The following is a 20,597-nucleotide window of genomic DNA, read 5'->3' as shown; positions in this document are numbered from 1 at the left end:
TGGGTGACCGAGTTACAGCCGATTCCAGCTCCGGTGTGCGTGCATTTGGGGGGGGGGGTTTCCTGCCGTAATGGCTGCTGCTCCCACCCGTCGCTGTTGTATGTGTTGAAAATAACAGCGGGTTTCTTGCCAGCACCGAGGTGATTCAGCTAGTTGAATAACGTAGTTATGGCGTACGCGCTTGGATAAGGTGGACCATGGGGTTTTTGTTTAGAGCAGTGGTTCCCAACCTTTTTTTGACCAGGGACCACTAGGACTTTTTTGTTCGGTGCAGGGACCCCAAGGTTCAAAATAAAAATTCTGAGAATTTGAAAATAAACTTTAATCATAACTGTTAGTTAAACATTAAACTTAGAATAATATTTGAATATATATATTTATAATAGAGAACTTTTAATTGAAAATATTAATTTATTATGGGTTTATAACTTTGTTTCGTGGACCTTAATTTAGTTCTCGTGGACCCCTGGGGGTCCACGGACCCCTGGTTGGGAACCAGTGGTTTAGAGCGAGCACTTGTGCGTGAGGATTGCTTCGAGTTTTACTCTTTCTTCTCCCTCCTTCTCTTTAGATCACAACGGGTAGCCGTGTTAGTCTGTCTGTGGCAGTAGAAAAGAGCAAGAGTCCAGTTAGCGCCTTAAAGACTAGCAAAATTTCTGGCAGGGTGTCAGCTTTCGTGAGTCACGGCTCACTTCTTCAGATACAGCTAGAACGTGAGTCCATCTATCCTTAAGTACAGAAGATGACAGATGGACACATTCTTCACTTAAAGCTAGAACGTGAGTCCATCTATCCTTAAGTACAGAAGGTGATAGATGGACTCACATCCTAGCTGTATCTGAAGAAGTGAGCTGTGGCTCACGAAAGCTCATTACCCTGCCCGAAATTTGGTTAGTCTTCAAGGTGCTGCTGCACTCCTCCTCTTTAGAAGTATCACCAGCCATCTCAATGAAGCACAGATTTGCTTGCTTACATACAGAGGGATGACCTGACTCAAGGGTCTGGACCTCTGCAATATGTCTGACATTTCAATGGGCTTAGACTGGAGTAACTCCGTACAGGAATGTGTTGTTGTGGTGTGGATGTAAGTTACAATGAAGGTGTAGATTTCAGAGTACGGGATTGTATTGTTGTGGTGTAGATGTAAGTTACAGTGAAGGTGCTGATTTCAAAATGCAGGATTGTATTGTTGTGGTGTAGATGTAAGGTACAGTGAAGGTGCAGATTTCAAGGTACGGGATTGTATTGTTGTGGTGTGGATGTAAGTTACCACGAAGGTGCAGATTTCAAGGTACAGGATTGTATTGTTGTGGTGTAGATGTAAGTTACAACGAAGGTGCTGATTTCAAGTACGGGATAGTATTGTTGTGGTGTAGATGTATGTTACAACGAAGGTGCAGATTTCAAGGTACAGGATTGTATTGTTGTGGTGTAGATGTAAGTTACAACGAAGGTGCTGATTTCAAGTACGGGATAGTATTGTTGTGGTGTAGATGTACGTTACAACGAAGGTGCAGATTTCAAGGTACAGGATTGTATTGTTGTGGTGTAGATGTACGTTACAGTGAAGGTGCAGATTTCAAGGTACCACTGATAGGTAGTACATTTTAATCCCACCCTTCCTCCAAGAAGGGCAGCTTACTTAGTAACTGGCACTTTGCTTAGAAAAAGCAGCTGTTGCTGCCTGGGTTGATCTATGCTACTGCACTTATTATTAAGAGGTATAACCCCCAAGAAATGCTCTTTAAAATTCGCTGGGTTTTTTTTGTGTGTGTGTGTGTGTTTGTTGGTTTTTTGTTCGTTTGTTGCTATTAACATTAAGATATGGGGTGTTTTTTACTGGTCTTGTAAAAAGAAAGCTTTAGAATCTAGGAGAGCCAGTGTGGTGTAGTGGTTAAGAGCAGCAGACTCTAATCTGGAGGACCGGGTTCGATTCCTCCACTCCTCCATATGAAGCCTGCTGAGTGACCTTGGGCCAGTTGCGGTTCTCTCTGAACTCTCTCAGCCCGCACGGAGGCAGGCAATGGCAAACCACCCCCGAACCTCTCTTGCCTTGAAAACCCCACGGGGTCACCATAAGTCAGCTGTGACTTGATGGCACTTTCCACCACATTTTTACTGGTCTCATAAAATTAAAGTTTTAGCATCTAGAGGCAACTGGTTTGTTTTCAGGCACAATTTAAGATGCTGCTTAGGGGACTGGGGAAGGCACTGGCAAACCACCCCGTAAACATAGTCTGCCTAGTAAACATCATGATGTGACATCACCGCATGGGTCAGGAATGACCCAGTGCTTGCACAGAGGACTACCTTTGCCTTTTTAGGGTTATTTAACTGTCTGTGTCACTGGCAACCAAGATCAGGTTAATTCATGCCATCGTATTCCCTATTACTATGTATGGGTGTGAGAGCTGGAGAATGAAGAAAGTTGATAGGAAGAAAGTAGACTCCTTTGAAATGTGGTGTTGGAGGAGAGTGTTGCGGATACCGTGGACTGCCAGAAAAACCAAATCAGCGGGTTTTAGATCAAATCAAGCCTGAACTGACCCTAGAAGCTAAAATGACTCAACTGAGGCTGTTGTACTTTGGACATATTATGAAAAGACAAGAGTCACTGGAAAAGACAGTCATGCTGGGAAAAGTTGAGGGCAGCAGGAAAAGTGGAAGACCCAACAAGAGATGGATTGACTCTATAAATAAAGGAAGCCACGGCCCTCAGTTTGCAAGACCTGAGCAAGGCTGTTAAGGATAGGACACTTTGGAGGACATTGATTCATAGGGTCGCCATGAGTCGGAAGCGACTTGACGGCACTTCACACACACACACACACACACACACACACACACACACACACCAGTCTGGGATAAGAGGACAAATCTTGTGGATGAGTAACTGGTTTAGCAAGAGAAAGCAAAGGGAAGGAATAAATTGGCCAGTTCTCATAATGTAGTGGGGTCGCACAAATGGAACAAATTAATTTGTTCATACATGAGCTGGCGTCAGTGATGATCATTGAAGGCACAAACAGTGCCATCCTAAGCAGAGTTGCCCCCCTTCTAAGCCAGTTTACTTCAATGGACTTAGAAGGGCGTAACTCTGATTAGAACTGCATTGCAAGTGTGCACATGGAGTCCAGTGACTCGCGATCGCAAAATGCAGAGCAGACTGGGGGAAGGGCTGTGGCTCAGTGGTAGAGCATCTGCCTGGCATGCAGGAGGTCCCAGGTTCAATCCCCGGCATCTCCAGTTAAAGGGACCAGGCAAGGAGGTGATGGGAAAGACCTCTTCCTGAGACCCTGGAGAGCCGTGGCCGGTCTGAGTAGACAATACTGACTTTGATGGACCAAGGGCCTGATTCAGTATAAGGCAGCTTCATGTCTTCATGTGACCGCCAAGACCTGCAGAAGGGTCTTTCCAGAGTGGGTGAATGGACAGTATTCTGGGAAGTGAGGTTCAGGGTCAGTAAAGCGATGCACATTTTGGGGCGGGAAAAGCCGAACTCTGCCCGTGTAAGCCGATGGGATTTAAACTGGCAGTGACTTAAAAAAAGAGATTTCAGGATCATGGTAGACAGCTCAGTGAAAACGTCTGCTTTTGTGTGCGACAACGCAAATTCCATGTTACAGTTGATTAGGAAAGGGGTTGAAAATAAAACGGCCTTCTCACAATGCCTTCGTATAAATCTGTGGTGATGCAGCAGTTGGGATATTGGTCATCCTCCAGCATTTCAGAAAGGATGTTAGAGATCTGGAAAAGGCACAGAGAAAGACAACAGAATAACTTGGGTGGGGGGTTTAAAGTGCTTTCCCTAAAAGGGAAAGCTTAAAGAGAGGGGGGCGTTTAGCTTAGAAACAAAAAAGACAACCGGGGCCACATAATAAGAGTTTTGTGAAATTAATTCCACTTTCCTTAAAAGCTCAAGCCAACTGCAACTGAATTAAAATATGCAGAGTAAGTATATTTTTAAAGGTGTCAACTAATTAAATGATTTTAGTTGATTAATCAGCTGCCTTTTAACCAATTAGCTGATTAAGTAATCAGCTGAATTTCGATGCATTTGCTTATTTCCCAGAGTCTCAGTGTAAGAGCCTTTTGAACTATTGAAGCATAAAATAGTTCATAATTTCATAAATATAAATTAGCGTTCATGGTTAGATGGAGAGCCGTCTTTAACATTTTATTTTTCGTTCCCTGTTTTATCAAAAGAGAAAACCCAACATAAAGTGACAAAATAAAGTGGAGTCCTAACAGTTATTTATTCATTTATTTATGGCCCACCTTTCCTGTTAACTCTCTAGATCAGTGGTTCCCAACCTTTTTTTGACCAGGGACCACTAGGACTTTTTTGTTCGGTGTAGGGACCCCAAGGTTCAAAATAAAAATTCCGAGAATTTGAAAATAAACTTTAATCATAACTGTTAGTTAAACATTAAACTTAGAATAATATTTGAATATATATATTTTTATAATAGAGAACTTTTAATTGAAAATATTAATTTATTATAGGTTTATAACTTTGTTTCACGGACCTTAATTTAGTTCTCGTGGACCCCTAGGGGTCCATGGACCCCTGGTTGGGAACCAGTGCTCTAGATGGATTACCAAGTATAAAACTATGCACAGCATAAGACATCCAGTAAACAATGCAAATATGATTAGGATGACAATCAGAATCAAAAACAATGCAAATAAGAAATGGTATAAGATATTAGGGTTGCCAACCTCGGGGTGAGGCCTGGAGATCTCCTGTTATTACACCTGATCTCCAGATAAAAGAGCTCAATTCCCCCTGGAGAAAATGGGGTTTTTTGGAGGGTGCAGTTTATGGCATTGTCCTCTGCAGAGGTCCTTCCCCTCCCCAAACCCCAGCCTCCCCAAACTGGGAGAGCCAGCGTGGTATAGTGGTTAAGAGTGGTAGTTTGGAACAGTGGCCTCTGATCTGGAGAACCGGGTTTGATTCCCCCACTCTTCCACATGAGTGGACGCTAATCTGGCAGACCGGGTTGGTTTCCCCACTCCTAAACATGATGCCAGCTGGGTGACCTTGGGCTAGTCACAGCTCTCTTAGAACTCTCCCAGCCCCCACCTCCCTCACAGGGTGTCTGTTGTGGGGAGGGGGAGGGAAGGTGATTGTAAGCTGGTTTGATTCTTCCTTAAGTGGTAGAGGAGAAAGTCGGCATATAAAAACCAACTCTTCTTCTCCTTCTTCTTTTTCAAGGTACTTTCCAACACATAAACAATGCAGAAAATGGGATTACTAAGGCTGAAGGCAATGGAATAGAGTACAAAAGTACAGTTATATTCCCTTCACAAAAGCACCCCTATTTCGGTGACTAAAATCGTCCTTCGCTAAGCAGAATTGCGCCACCACCCCTCTGCCGATTCCAGTACAATCCTATGCAGAGTTACTCCTGTCTAAACCCACCTAAGTTGTGCCATACGAGCCTGTGCGTACTTGCTCAGAAGGAAGTCCTGTTTACTCCCAAATAAATTTGCACAGATTGTAGCCGTACAGCCTGATCTTGGGCATATTTACACGGAAACCAAGCCCAATGAATTCAGCAGGATTTATTCCCAAATAAACGAGCACAGGTTTGCAGCCTTAGTTGACTAACCTACCAGCTAAACCAGGTAACGCTTGCGGTATTAGTAATTCGGCAGATCCACTTAGTTTTACAGAATGCATTTTAGTTACACACACACACCCCTATTTTTTTAAAGCAAGGTGTTCTTACGAAGTTTCCCTGCTTCAGGCGCTTCTTGGCCTGTTTTGTAAAAGCAATGTGCCTGTGTGTGAGATAAACTCCCTGCTTATGTTAAGAAGTGTTACCCTTTATCAGGATCCCCAGGCCACCAAACGTAAGCAGCGGCAGACGTTGCAGCTTGCTGATTTTGACAAAAGGCCAGTAAGAATGCGTACTCCCTTCTGAAACGTACACATGTGAGCCGTGTGGTCTGCCTTGCGAGTAAGCACCAACTTTTATCAAACCGCAGACATTTCGCCAAGCCCTGAGAGGTTGAGGCTTATCTCCCTGTTTTTTCCTCTGTCTGGTGAACCAGCGTTCCACTAGGTACTCAGAAGAAGAAGAAGAAGAGTTGGTTTTTAATATGCTGACTTTCTCTACCACTTACGGCAGAATCAAACCGGCTTACAATCACCTTCCCTTCCCCTCCCCACAGCAGACACCCTGTGAGGTAGGTGGGGCTGAGAGAGCTCTTAATAGAACTGTGACTAGCCCAAGATCACCCAGCTGGCTTCGTGTTCAGGAGTGGGGAAACCAACCCGGCTCTCCAGATCAGAGCCCACCGCTCCAAACCACCGCTCTTAACCACTCCGCCACGCTGGCTAGTTCAGCTTTGATGTTTATGGGATGGCTGTGACTCTCGTGCAGAACTGTTGAGAAGATAAAATGGGAATAAACCTGTTAGGCTGCCTGCAGGAAGGGTCAAAATATATGTGTATTGAGGTGGCCCACGGATGGTTGCCCTGGGCTTCTGGAATGCAGCGGCTCTTCCTGCTTTTCATCAGACACGCTTTTTCGTTGGGTAACGGTCCGACCTCTCTTTCTGTTCAACAGATTGACGAACTCCCCGAGGGGGCGGTGAAGCCGCCAGCAAATAAGTACCCTATCTTCTTTTTTGGGACTCACGAAACGTAAGTGAATGAACCATGGCATAGTCTTTAAGACACACACAAGTTAAAGTTTTTTAGAAGCTTGCTGGGTATTTCGCAATGCATCTCCTCCTCCACTATACTGTTAGAACTGGGGCTCCCAAACTTATCATCTGTTATATATCAATCTGTCATTACATTTCGGTACTCCCTGTTTGAGCCATCAGCGGCTCCTGGCATGTTTCAGTTGTTAATCTCAGATATCTCTGTGTCCACCTGGACTAGTAGGTTAGACAAAAGATTTTCCCTTCCAGTAGAGTGATTGAACGCTGCAAGGAATAGTACTCGGAAAGCAAGCTGTAAACAATTGCAAAAATAAGATCTTAAATGAGGATTGGTCCTTAGTGTTTAAGGACGCAGATCGTAAATGTTCACCTCGCTTCTTCCAGATATCCTTCGACAGAATTTTCTCCTTGCCAGACTATTTCCCGCTGGTTAGAAATTAATAAGTTCAGACGAGCTTTCTTATTGGCGAGATGTAATGCCCTAGATTCAGCGGAGACACAAAGGCGATACAATAAAATTATTGCAGAAGAACGAAAATGCCCGTTTTGTCCGTATCAAATAGACTCCCTAGCCCGCATTGTTTCAGCATGTCCACAAAATAATACTGCACGAAATATATATATCACTCCCTGTATAAAACAGCTAAAGACACTTTCTGAGAAGCGGATACTGCGTTATCTGCTGTCAAATAAATCGGTCAATTGCGTGAGAGATGTGGTAACTGTTTATAGTGTCAAGAACAAATTAAATTTCATTTCCCCTTTTTAAAAGTGAGAAGTGGTTGATGGATAGCCCAGTGGCTGTTAAATCTAGGGAAAAGGAAAACACATGCAAACTTCTTCCTGCTTTCCAGCTGAGCTTCAGCTGAAACTGACATGAGGTTGAAGTTCAGCACTGGGCTCTTACTTTCCCCAAAGGCCTCTGCTTTGGCAAGGCTGCTAGGGTTGACGTAGAGGTTGTTCTCGAGAAGAGTACGTGGATGTGTTAGCCAAAAATACTGCGTTCAGCTTAGGAGCCCCTTCCTAGAATATTTATATATCACATTTTTTAATCCTACTTGAATGGCAAGGAGCTCAGACTAGGGTAGGGTATCTCTATTTGGGCTACAGCAGGCCTGCTATATTTGTGACCTGCCCAGGCAAACACCTGCCCCCTACCCATTGGTGTATTGCAGTTTGCCAGGTGATGAAAGAGCCCCCTCTTTCTGCAGTCCCAAAATGGTCAGTCAGAATTGGGAGGTTCATAGAATCATAGAGTTGGAAGGGACCACCAGGGTCATCTAGTCCAACCCCCTGCACACTGCAGAAAATTCACAACTACCTCCCCCACACACCCCCAGTGACCCCTATTCCTTGGCCAGAAGATGCCCAAGATGCCCTCCCTCTCATGAACTGCCTAAGGTCATAGAATCAGTAGTGCTGACAGATGGCCATCTAGCCTTTGCTTCAAAACTTCCAGGGAAGGAGCACTTACCACCTCCCAAGAAAGCCTATTCCACTGAGGAACCGCTGTGTTAGAAAATTCTCCCTAATGTCTAGACGGAAACTCTTTTTATTTAATTTGAACCTGTTGGTTCTGGTCCGACCTTCTGGGGCAACAGAAAACAACTCGGCACCCTCCTCTTTATGACAGCCCTTCAAGTACTTGAAGATGGTTATCATATCCCCTCTCAGCCTTCTCCTCACCAGGCTAAACATACCCAGCTCCTTCAACCTTTCCTCATAGGACTTTGTCACACTACTTTTGGGTTGCCCCACACAACTGATGGTTTGCATCCAACGTGGAAGATTTTCTAGGGGGTTCAGCCTCCAAATCTCTGTTCCCTGCTAGAAGTCACCTGTCTAGCTGGAGGGGGTGTGTGTGTGAGACTTGAACACCTTATTGTATCTAGCCAGGCCTACCATTTGCATTTGTAAAGTGGTGGGTGAGGCTGGCCAGCAATTGACTTCCCCCCCTTTCCCGCCTCCCCTCTGACACGAGAGAGAGAGAGAGAGAGAGAGAGAGAGAGAGAGAGAGAGAGAGAGAGAGAGAGAGAGAGAGAGAGAGAGATAAACTTTTTAAAACTCAAGGTGAAAGTTTTGCTCAGCTCAAACCTCCAAATAAAAATGCATTCCTCCACAGGAAGCACTCAGGAAAACCATGTAGTAGAGTCATTTTGGGACTGTGTGGCTTTGGGCTGAAAGGATGGGAGGGCATTTTGGTTTTGTTTGTTTTGTTCCCAGATCCTCACTCATTTAACAGTTATAATGAAAAGCATGCATGGAGGATATTTTCCTCACTGTACAATTACCACAGTCAGCTGATGCACATGTGATAAAGGGCTTCCAAAACTGTTAGGGGGAAATAATCTGTGATACATCTGCTGTTAAAATATATTTTTCCTCCCCATGTGGTTGGCTTTTTGATTGCAGGCAATGAGTAACTGCACTTTGTGGTTTCACCATGCGAGGGCACATTCATACAGATCTTTAACTACAGAGGTGCTGTGTATGTAATTTGAACCATAGAGACAAAACAGCCTAGAGTTACTCCTCGGAAATGAACTTCTGTATTTTAAAAATGCATATGTTGTCACTAGACTTCTCATCTTTATCTATACGGGAAAACATCATTACAAAAAAAAAATAACTGCAGTGAAATGTGAAAGAGCTCTTGTTTGACTGTGACCTTTATTGAAAACACAGCGCGTTCTTGGGGCCGAAAGACCTCTTCCCGTACAAAGAATATAAAGACAAGTTTGGGAAGTCGAACAAGCGAAAAGGATTTAATGAAGGCCTGTGGGAAATAGAAAACAACCCTGGTGTCAAGTTTACCGGATACCAGGTAAGGTTTTCTTCTCCTTTCTTCCCGGTGTCATTTATATCCCTTCCAAAGTTATTTGACCAAAGTGCAAACAATCGGACTGCTGCACCAAGAGATATCATAAATTTGATGCCTTGGAGGGGAGGGGTCCAGGATTGGCAGGAAGGACCTTGTGGCAACAGCATTCTGGTATCCCATGCCAAACCTTCAACAATTCTCAGCCAGGCTGTTAAGAATCAGGCGGCTTTGCTGTGTCCTTCTTCTTTGGGTTTTCAGCTACAAAACAAGAACCAAGTTGCAATCAGTTATGTAATGAAAATCTCATAAAAATGCAAGTAGTATACAAAATTACAAAAATCCACAAGGTGGATAATTTGCAAAATCTATAAGAAAGTAGAAAAGCTAGAAAAGATTCTGAAGTGTAAGGCTGTGTCACTGGCCACCAAGATTAAGTTAATTCATGCCATCGTATTCCCTATTACTATGTATGGGTGTGAAAGCTGGACAATGAAGAAAGCTGACAGGAAGAAAGTAGACTCCTTTGAAATGTGGTGTTGGAGGAGAGGGTTACGGATACCCTGGAGTGTTACGGAAGCCACAGCCCTCAGTTTGCAAGACCTGAGCAAGGCTGTCAAAGACAGGACATTTTGGAGGACATTGATTCATACAGACGGCACTTAACACACATACAGTAGCTGAGATCAGGAGCCTCCAATCAAAGAATTGTGAAAGGACAGGGGCCTAGTTTCACATATAAGGAACAGACAAATGTTTTCAGATGGTAAGATATAGAATTGTCCCCTATGTTAACATTAATGCTTCTTTTCTCTTAATTTCATACATAATGTGTTGGTAATATGTAAGGTTGACTCAGCCTTCCAGCCTTCCGAGGTCGGTAAAATGAGTACCCAGCTTGCTGGGGGTAAAGGGAAGATGGGGAAGGCACTGGCAAACCACCCCGTAAACAAAGTCTGCCTAGGAAACGTCGGGATGTGACGTCACCCCATGGTTCAGGAATGACCCGATGCTTGCGCAGGGGACCTTTACCTTTAATATGTGAGACATTGAAGAAAGCTGATAGGAAGAAAGTAGATTCCTTTGAAATATAGTGTTGGAGGAGAGTGTTGCAGATACTGTGGACGGCCAAAAAAAAAAATCAGTGGGTTATAGATCAAATCAAGCCTGAACTGACCCTAGAAGCTAATATGACTAAACTGAGGCTATCGTATTTTGGTCACATTATGAGAAGACAAGAGTCACTGGAAAAGACAGTCATGCTAGGAAAAGTTGAGGGCAGCAGGAAAAGAAGAAGACTGAACAAGAGATGGGTGGACTCAATAAAGGAAGCCACAGCCCTCAGTTTGCAAGAGCTGAGCAAGGCTGTTAAGGATAAGACGTTTTGGAGGACATTGGTTCATAGGGTCGCTGTTGAGTCGAAAGCGACTTGACGGCACTTAACACACGCAGTGTATAGTTGTACTTAGAATGATGGCTCCCGGGCACCCTGGATCAGTATCTCAAAAACAGGATATTACAAAAGCTAATTAGTGGGAGTTTTAACTGTCTTTTTTTTTTCCATCTCAAAGGCAATTCAGCAACAGAGCTCGTCAGAAACTGAGGGCGAAGGGGGGAATACAGCAGATGCCAGCAGTGAAGAGGAAGGGGATCGGGTAGAAGAGGATGGGAAAGGCAAACGGAAGAACGAAAAAGCAGGCTCAAAACGGAAAAAATCCTATACTTCAAAGGTAATTAATCTCTCTTATTGGAAGTGGGAGCATGATCCTTAAGCTGCCAGCCGAAATGAGAAAGTGGTACTACAGAAAATGCTGCAAAGCGAAGAACTGGCTTGAGGTTGGAGAAAAACAGCTAGGAATGGGTCTAATGTTACCCAAAAGGTTGAACCATAGACTCACAGAGGCGGAAGGGGCCATATAGGCCAATATGATTATTTTAAGAAAACAAAACACAAGCTGTATTAAAATGTCACCTTGGTCAAGGTCATCCAGTGAACGTCCATTGCATGACCGGGATTTGAACCTGGGTCTGTCCGGTCTTAGTCCAGCATTCTAACCACTACACCATAATGGTTCTTAAACTGTGTGCTCAGTTTTGTCTTTTGTAATGGAAAGCCGAATTAAAAGATAAAGGCATTTCAGACGGCATTGTTGCAGAGCAAAGGAGCACGAGGAGGGTTGCCTAAATGTTTCTCACAGACACACACACACACACAAACCTTTATTGACATAATTACAAGGCTTTTAACATAACTAAAGTTTAAACAAAATACAGATAGAGCACCCTACAAGTTGGAAGAATACAGTAATATTCAGTATGAATTATGGTATTTCAAAAATATCCTAACTAAAAGCAGTTTTAATCTTAAGCACTTCTGCAAGAAATTGGGCCATTGTCTCAGTTATTTCAGGATTCGAATCATTCAAGAGAAATTGACATTTCAGTTCATTGTTCAAAAAACTCTTGGTGGCTAATAAGGTAGATAACAATTTTTCACACATACATTCATATAGAGGACATTCTAAAATTATATGATCGATGTCAGTTGAGTTAAAATTACAAGAGCATAGACGTTCGTGCCTTGGAATTTGGGAGTATCTACCAGAAAGCATCTTAGATGGAAAAGCATTTACCCTAGCCAATAAAAAGGCTCTACGATGTGAAGGGACATCCAAAGTAGAGAGATAGTTAGCCATTTTACCTTTATGATTAGTTAAACCAAGCATAGCAGGCGAGCAAGTATAGAGTTGAACGGGGAGAAACTTTTGCAGTTCAACATCTGTAAATCTCTGCTTGATATATTTAAATATATAAGTTTCTTCTGACGAAGCAAAGTCGTCAAGGGCTATCCCAGTTTGATTCTAAACGTTTCTCATTTCCAGTTCCTTTCCTCCCAGTCACCCGGGCAGGGGTGATTTGAATCCACTTGGAGAAAAAGCAACCGGGGGTTGGGGGTGGAAAGGCAGCCCTTTATGATAGATAGATCGATCGATCGATCGATCGATAATTTACGGCCCTTGGCCAGATAACACCAGAAATATGGACTAAAATATTACAACCAAAGAATTACAGTCTGAGTCTTATAACACTTAAACAAAGAAATAACAATCTAGACAATTCTGCCAATTGGGCTACGAGATTGTTTTATGACGTCGAATTTTCATACAGCCCTTTATGTATATCTGGCTCCTTTTTGTTGGTTGAAGAGGCACCGTCTGTTGGGTCAATGCACAAAAGTGACCCAGCACCGAAAGCTCTCCTGTTACCATCTGAACAAGTGCCATTCGGTTATGTGTATTCCTGTTCCAGCTATTAATTCTTGCTTCTGGTTTCGCCTGCTGCTGTGATTCCAAATTTTTATTTCTGAAATTCGCATGCCTCCCCTTTCCTTGGCATTATGCAAAAATTACCTTGAAAGGAAAAAAGAAGAAGCAAACAAGAGCCGGCGAATACCCCATCGTTCATCCAGGAAAGCATGCTGTGTAAATCAGGGCGTGTGCAAACCAGCCGTCTGCTCCTTGTAACCACACGAGGGGTGGTTACAAATCCATAGAAATCATAGAGTTGGAAGGGATCCCCAGGGTCATCTAGTCTAACCCTCTGCACAATGCAGGAAATTCACAACTACCTCTCCCCACACCCACAGTGCCCCCCCTACATGCCCATAAAATGGCTGAGATGCCCTCCCTCTCATGATCTGCCTAAGGTCATAGAATCAGCATTGCTGACAGGTGGCCATCTAGCCTCTGCTTAAAAACCTCCTGGGAAGGAGGTGAAGACCACCAGCTGTCAGCCTCACAGGGAGGGGCTATGTAAAAACAGCCTACCCCAGTGGCCAATTCTGGTTCTCCATGTTTCCAGTGAGAATCATCTACTCTCTGATCATTCTCACGTTTGCTCTGGACTGTTCTGTGCCGTGGTAGTTTCGTTAGCCACCTTGAACTCGCCCCTGGAAAGGCAGGAGGTAGCTCTAACAAGTAAACAAATAAGATTAGTGATATTAGGGATGTGTCTGGTTGCACCCCAGGGATTCTGCCTGTACCTTTCAGTCCACCCTTCTTTGCCCTGGTCCTTGCATTTAGCCCCCCTCACACACACACCCCGTATGCCTTCTCAAGCCAGTGAGGGAGGGGCTCGTGTCTGGACCAGCTGGGAAAAGGGGGAGGTGAAACTGCAGCTGCCTTGCCTCCATAACATCTGGAAGACTCAGTGGTACAGAGGGAAATCTTCAGGCTGCAGTCTAACATAAGAAAAACCATGCTGGATCAGACCAAGGCCTATCAAGTCCAGCACACAGCGGCCAACCAGGTGCCTCCAGGAAGCCCACAAACAAGATGACTGCAGCAGCATTATCCTGCCTGTGTTCCAAAGCCCCTAATATAATAGGCATGTATCTGGCAATGTCTGGCAGTCTGGCAATCCTACCCGTTGTTCTTATTTCCTGTTCCCACAATTGGCTTGGACAAAATTCTTCCCTGTCCTTCTAGGTCATTGCTGTGTCTTCCATTAGTAGTGCATTGCCCTTCTTTAAACTTTGCGTTGGGTACATAGGTGGCCATTCAATAGACCCCAGGCTAATTTAGTTTTTGGGGGGAGGGTACTAAAGGATAAACCTGGCTACTTTACAATCCTGTTTCCCGCCAGGCCAACATAAGGAAAGTTTTAGAAAGACTCCCCAGACAGGTGTCCATCCGTCAGTGTGGGTAGAATGGTGCAAACCCAGTTTTATCCTCGAAAATGCAGGCTTAGGTGTTTTATGCATGGCTGTTTCCCTTACAGTCACCCCTCCTATGACTTCGAGTCTTTGCATTGATTATGCATGCCGTTTCCAACCGTCAGAGGTCGCTTCCCTCTCCCCCTGCGTTTTGCCTACGTTTTCAAAGACCTGTTTCATCTCGAATTTGAAAACGCAGGCGAAACACGGGGAAACGCACGGGGAGAGCGAGGCGACCTCTGACGGTCGGAAACGGCACGCATAATCAACACAAAGGCCCAAAGTCATCAGAGGGGATGACCGCGAGGGAAACAGCCATGCATAAAAGATTCCAGGAAGAGGAAGCATATTTGAATGTGTAGAGATGGCTGCCGACCCAGGGACAAGGAGGGGACAACCATGCAGTCAAATTAAGTGCAACAGAGATCTGCCATCCCAAATCTTAATTTTCCTCCCCACCCCATAAAACATTTGTTTGTTTTTAATTTGCTTTTCCCCATCTGATGTACTTAGAAATCTTCCAAGCAGTCACGGAAATCTCCCGGTGATGAAGATGACAAGGACTGCAAAGAGGAAGAAAATAAGAGCGGCTCGGATGCCGGGGAGGCAGGCAACGACACAAGAAACACCTCTTCAGACTTGCAGAAAACTAGTGAAGGGGTAAGGCTGGCTTGAACCTGTGGAGGTTGAATAACTGGGGTAGCATCACCATTCCAGCACTGCGTGTGAAAAAACCCCTCATGCTTTGGGCTGCGCTCGCTAGCATTCAGGGCCAGTTCTGAATGCAGGCCCTCCGAACATTTTCTCCCCGTGGCTAATTAAGTTCGGATTATTTTTAGCGCTGTATTAAATACGTGGGGCTTGGAGATCTGGCTAAACTTTTGAACTCTTTTGTATTCCCCCCGCACTCTTCCACTAAGGAGGACAGCATACATAAAACCCCTTCACATGAACACATGAACCTGCCTTCTACTGAATCAGACCCTTCGTCCGTCAAAGTCAGTATTGTCTACCCAGACCAGCAGAGGCTCTCCAGGGTCTCAGGGAGAGGTCTTCCACACCACCCACTAGCCTGGTACCTTTAACTGGAGATGCCGGGGATTGAACCTGGGACCTTCTGCATGCCAAGCAAAGGCTCTACCACTGAGCCATGGCCCCCTCCCCTAAAAGCCTATTGACTTCACATGAAGCTGCCTTCTACTGAATCAGACCCTGGGTCCATCAAAGTCAGTATTGTCTACTCAGACCGGCAGCAGCTCTCCAGGCTCTCAGGCAGAGGTCTTTCTCATCACCTCCTTGCCTAGTCCCTTTAACTGGAGATGCCGGGGATTGAACCCTCACAGCCACCTTTGTGGTAAGCTAGGCTGAAGAGCCGCGACTGGCCTGCTGTCCAGCTGTGTGGCTTAGCGGGAGCTCAGGCTCAAATCTATAGCCATGAGACCACACTGGGGTTTTAAGAGATCTGGGGGTGGGAAAATACTTGGTCATTACTGCTACTGCTGTCCTGCTACCTTAAATGGACTGTTCCTGACAGTTGAGGGAGTGAGTAGACATTACTAAAGGCCCCAGGAGAGTTCATCTTGGTCCTTGCCACTGAAAGAAACAGTTGACGTTGCTCCCAGGTTATGAAGTTCATGCGCTTCTTTTATTGCTTTTTGATATGGATACAGTTGACGGAGGAATGCTGCATCCATTTGGCCTGTGCTCTGCACCCAAAGTAATTCAGAGTCTTCCCTCTCCCGTACGGGTACCCCTGCTTTACAATTTTAGCTTATTTTTGACTCTGTGCCTTTGATTTGGTGAATCAGTCAGCATACACTCGACAGGTCAGGGTGTCCTCTGCACACATATGATTTAAAATGTTGCATAAATCCTTCATCATCTCAAACACTAACCAGTTAAAGAGCTGGGCCTTATGAGGCTTGAAGATACAGGACTGGGGATTGTTCCAGTCTTAATGTGTTTGTGCCTAACTAGGTCTGAGGGCCATAAAACTGAATTAAAAATCACATAGCCCTCTGCAGAACCATTTGCAAAGCTCTTCACCCCCCCCACACACACACACATAAACTTTTTGACCAACACATCACATTCGTTCCTTTCCATCATTCAAACAGACAACATAATTGATCGTAACACTGGAATTCGGCTAACACTTCTGCGTTGTGTTCGGAATCTACTGCAGTGCAGGGTTCTCCATGGTCCTTACTATACCCATGTCATGCTCAATACACAGGAGCAGGAAGTGAAAAATATCCAAGAGGAATTTTGCCATGGATTCCACTTACCTAGGCAACAAACTAACGATATCTGCAGCAATCCAATCTGGCTCATCAGATTCTTTTGGCCCTATTTGTGCCATCATCACTGCCGCACTGAACTCTCTACTCACCTTGCATGAGATTTCCGCTCACCCCACCAAGCAGCACTGCATCATGGGATGTGTAGTCTACAGTTCCTCCATATATAGTTAGTGTAGTTGCCACGCACATGGCCCAGGTTGTGCAGAAGAGACCCAGTCTAAAAAGTAAATTCCGCCAGCCTCAATGAGACAGAAGTTCTTCGTTTACAGGGGGTAAAGAAGATAAGGTTTGGGTGTTGGTTTGTTTACCACATGATGGCACCATAACCGTAACATTGGGTTCTGTATGCAGCGCTCATTTATCCAACAAACTTCAAAGTCAAGCTAGAATTAGATGAATGCATGAAGCTGCCTCATACTGAATCAGACCATTGGTCCGTCAAGGTCAGGAAAATCAGCTCAGACCGTCAGCAGATCTCCAGGATCTCAAGGGGAGATCTTTCACATCACCTGATCTCTTTAACTGGCGATGCCAAGAACTTGGGATCTTGCATGCCAAGCAGATGCCCTGCCGTGGAGCCATGCCCCCTCTCACTGCATAGGAGATAAAAGTTATTTAAAAGAGCCAATTCATATGACAGCAGTTAGTAGTGCTTTCACTGCCCTTTTAGAATTAAAAAAATGTTTTGTGAAATTTGTACCCGCAATAATGGGTTTAAATTATGGGCGGAAAGGTACTGGCTGGATATTAGGAAAACAATTTTTATGGTAAGAGTTGTTCGACAGTGGAATCGGCTACCTAGGGAGGGGGTGAGCTCCCCCTCACCGGCAGTCTTCAGACAGCGTCTGGACAAACACTTTTCAGGGATGCTGTAGGGATGTGCTTTGTGGAGCTCTTGGTGCTCCGCGAAACCTCCTAGTGCTCCGTGAAGAGATTGGAAAGAAAAATACTACGGTCATTCGGTTTAGTATATAGGTGCTAGGTGAAAATTAGTGCTCTGTGACTAATGTCTCTCCTGAAAAGTGCTCCATGACTCAAAAAGTTTGGGAACCTCTGCTCTGGGCTGATCTTGCACTGAGTGGGGGGGTTGGACTAGATGCCCTGTATGGCCCCTTCCAACTCTATGATTCTGTGGATTAAGGTTCTGTGTATCATCTCTCATCCACCCCAAAACTGCCTCCAGGCACCGGTTCAGAATTTCTGCCGCCTCCCTGGCATCCACCAGAAGCACGATCTCATATTGGTCAGATCTGATGACCTCACCCAAGCAGATGCATGTAGATGTAAAAAGAGCATAGGGGACAAGACAGAGCCTTGTGGGTTCTCGCGGGCCAATGGTTGCAGCTGGGATTGCACATCACTGTTCATCACTTGTATCGCAAAAGAGGCAACGTTGGCTGCCTTGCTTCTGAACCCGCATTTTGACATGGCTCGCTTTTGTACACTGTGTCCATTCCAGAAAAGGAGTCTGTGCATGGAAACTGCTTCCGTGCCTGGGTCCTCTTTGCTGGACCGTGGCAGGTCGGGTGCAACCTTTGCCGAGTAATAATGTTCCGTGCTGAGTCGTTTTAATGCTCGTCCACTTTGGCTGGGTTTGCACCCTAAGCTGTGAAGTCCCATTGACCTCTGCAGGAATCTTAAGCACGCACTTAAATCTGTTCTCTGGAAATCGATGGGGTTTCAGTGTGCTTAGGCTGCCGGACTGGGCCCAGGTGATCATTCCGTGGCTGGTGCAATTTCAGCTTGAGTTGTGTAACCCTTTTTAAAAGTTGCTTCATATTTTCTTCCTTTTCCCCCCTCAGACTTAACCAACATATTGACTGCTGCATATTAAGGGAAGACACAAGATGATTACATGTTTGGTTGTCTAATATTCTTGGATTTGATAGAAGTCAGCACATCTGTTCATCAGCAGCATCTGTTTGTTTGCACATTTATCCACATTCCTACCCATCCTGTTTGCAGAAAGCAATTTCCGACTTCATTGTTATCCTCCGCCCCGCCCGGGGGAGGAGGAGCCCCTTTTTTATGAACTTCATTTTATTTAGGAGCATTAAGATGCCCTTTTCCAGCCCAGGAAATGTGATGTGCAGCAACGTTGCCAACATGCCCCCATTTAGATGCCTTTTCCAACAAGAAGGGGCCGCGACTTCAAACTTCAGCCACTCCATCTGACCGAGCAGGGTCTGGCTTACGGAAAGCTTAATCCACAATAAATTTGTTAGTCTTTAAGGCGCCGCAAGACTCTTTGTTGTTCTGGCTCCAAATTTTAAATCGTTCTTGATATTTGTCTGCCTTCATTCCAAAAGGGGGAAAAAAGATATAACACACTTGGAAATAAGTACCCTCTCGTAAAGAGCCTCAAGAATTCAGTCAACTTACAAACCATGGTTTTTTTTTTTTTTTAAATATTCTTTGTGTATTTCTTTCAACGGTTGTAACGGCCAACGGGCACCCTGACAGCATGGATCCAGCACCCGAAGCGATTTCACGTGTCCCTTCCAAACAGCGGTCAACAAATGGTAGAAAAAAACAAGACACAAAACAAAAAATCGGCTTGCCCTGCAGTTTCATTTGTAGGGAAATGGGGGGGGGGGAATCAAGTCATAAGAAACAGATGCTCCCTCATCTCTCTTCTGGATTTTGTATGCCACATGTAAATGTAGATATTTGTATGTAATGCTATGCCTGAGATTGAGCTCCATGAAGCTGTTAAAATACAAAAATAACACCCAACTTTATGATGGCGCCCACCCATTCATGAGAGGGTCAAGTTTTACGCGCAGTGGAATACTCTTTTTCTCCCCCCCTCTCTTTCTGGAGGTTAAATTGCCCCCGTTTCCAACCAAGAATACAAAGTATGGCCATCTCCGATTGAAGACCTGAGAACGTCTACTCAAGTTGCGATCCCTGATCAAAACTCAACAATGTAAGAAAATACTTTTCCTTATTAGAAATACCTAGTTAGCTATACTCTTTAATACTTCTCAAAATCATGATGTAGCGTAAGTTCTCTGACTTAGTTCCTATATGTGGAGTTAGTGAAAGTCTTTTTGTGTTTCTTTAGATAAGTACAAGGAGTTTTTTCAACACACCAACACAATTTGAGTTTGACACAGGTTTTTTGTTTGTTTGTTTCTTGGGATGCCTTCCTTCCTTTTCTTTTTGAGCTTATTGTGATGCAAAAGGCCTATGGAAAACCAAACCAAAACACCCATTTTTTTAAAAGAAAGGCTTAGTAAAGAAAAAAGATCCCGTCACAATTTTTTTTCCTGATGTTTATCCCCCTTCTTTCAAAACTAGATCTAGACTAGTAAGTAAAGCATTCCAAACTCCATTATTCGGTGTACATTATTGTTGCTATTGTGAGAATAGAGAATTTTATTTATTTTTTAATGCCAGCTTTTATTGTGAAAACATATGGGTTTAGTCCGGTTTTATCAATCCTTGTTATGCTTGTCCTTGGACCATCTTTCGCTTACTCAAGGTTTGTAGTTTGAAAAGTTTACTGTACAAAAAAAAAAAAAGGAAAAAAAATCAAAAAAAGTATTGTTTTTACAGAATAAATTTATTGGAATGTGTATCGGGAGTAAGGTTTGAGGCTGTAAGCAGCTACGTTAGCGTCGTATTTGGCTTCATACGTGTAACAATGTGAGGTATTCATGTAACTTGAGTATTAAAGCAAACCATTCTGTTAACACTGAGTTGGCTATAATAGAAAACAAATTCAGGGGGAGATCTCTTTGTTTCCGTCCCGAGGGTGGGGCTTGTGGAGGGGAGGGACTTCAGTGGGGTATACTGCCATAAGAACATAAGAAAAGCCCTGCTGGATCAGACCCAGGCCCATCAAGTCCAGCAGTCTGTTCACACAGTGGCAAACCAAGTGCCTCTAGGAAGCCCCCAAACAAGACAAGTGTCGCAGCACCATCCTGCCTGTGTTCCACAGCACCTAATATATTTGGCATGCTCCTCTGATCCTGGAGAGAATAGGTCTGCATCATGACCAGCACCCATTTTAACTAGTAGCCATGAATGCCCCTCTCCTCCATGAACATGTCCACTCCCCTCTTAAAGCCTTCCCAGT

The 20,597-nt window shown here is 44.4% G+C and overlaps 1 protein-coding gene across 1 annotated transcript in view; it reads left to right on the top strand.

Annotated features, from left to right (window-relative positions):
- HDGFL3 (HDGF like 3) overlaps positions 1–18,524 on the top strand; it is a 36,988-nt gene extending 18,464 nt beyond the window's left edge. The window contains exons 2-6 of the mRNA XM_056865755.1: positions 6,579–6,655; positions 9,364–9,502; positions 11,068–11,226; positions 14,724–14,870; positions 18,316–18,524. Coding sequence (XP_056721733.1) covers positions 6,579–6,655; positions 9,364–9,502; positions 11,068–11,226; positions 14,724–14,870; positions 18,316–18,321 — 528 coding nt within the window. The 3' untranslated portion in view covers positions 18,322–18,524. The remainder of the gene's footprint in view (positions 1–6,578; positions 6,656–9,363; positions 9,503–11,067; positions 11,227–14,723; positions 14,871–18,315) is intronic.
- The last annotated feature ends 2,073 nt before the right edge of the window (positions 18,525–20,597 follow it).

The sequence above is a fragment of the Euleptes europaea genome, chromosome 20, assembly GCF_029931775.1.
Source record: "Euleptes europaea isolate rEulEur1 chromosome 20, rEulEur1.hap1, whole genome shotgun sequence".
Taxonomy (NCBI): domain Eukaryota; kingdom Metazoa; phylum Chordata; class Lepidosauria; order Squamata; family Sphaerodactylidae; genus Euleptes; species Euleptes europaea.
Note: the sequence above shows the minus strand (reverse complement) of the source record. Positions and strands in the feature narration are given on the sequence as shown.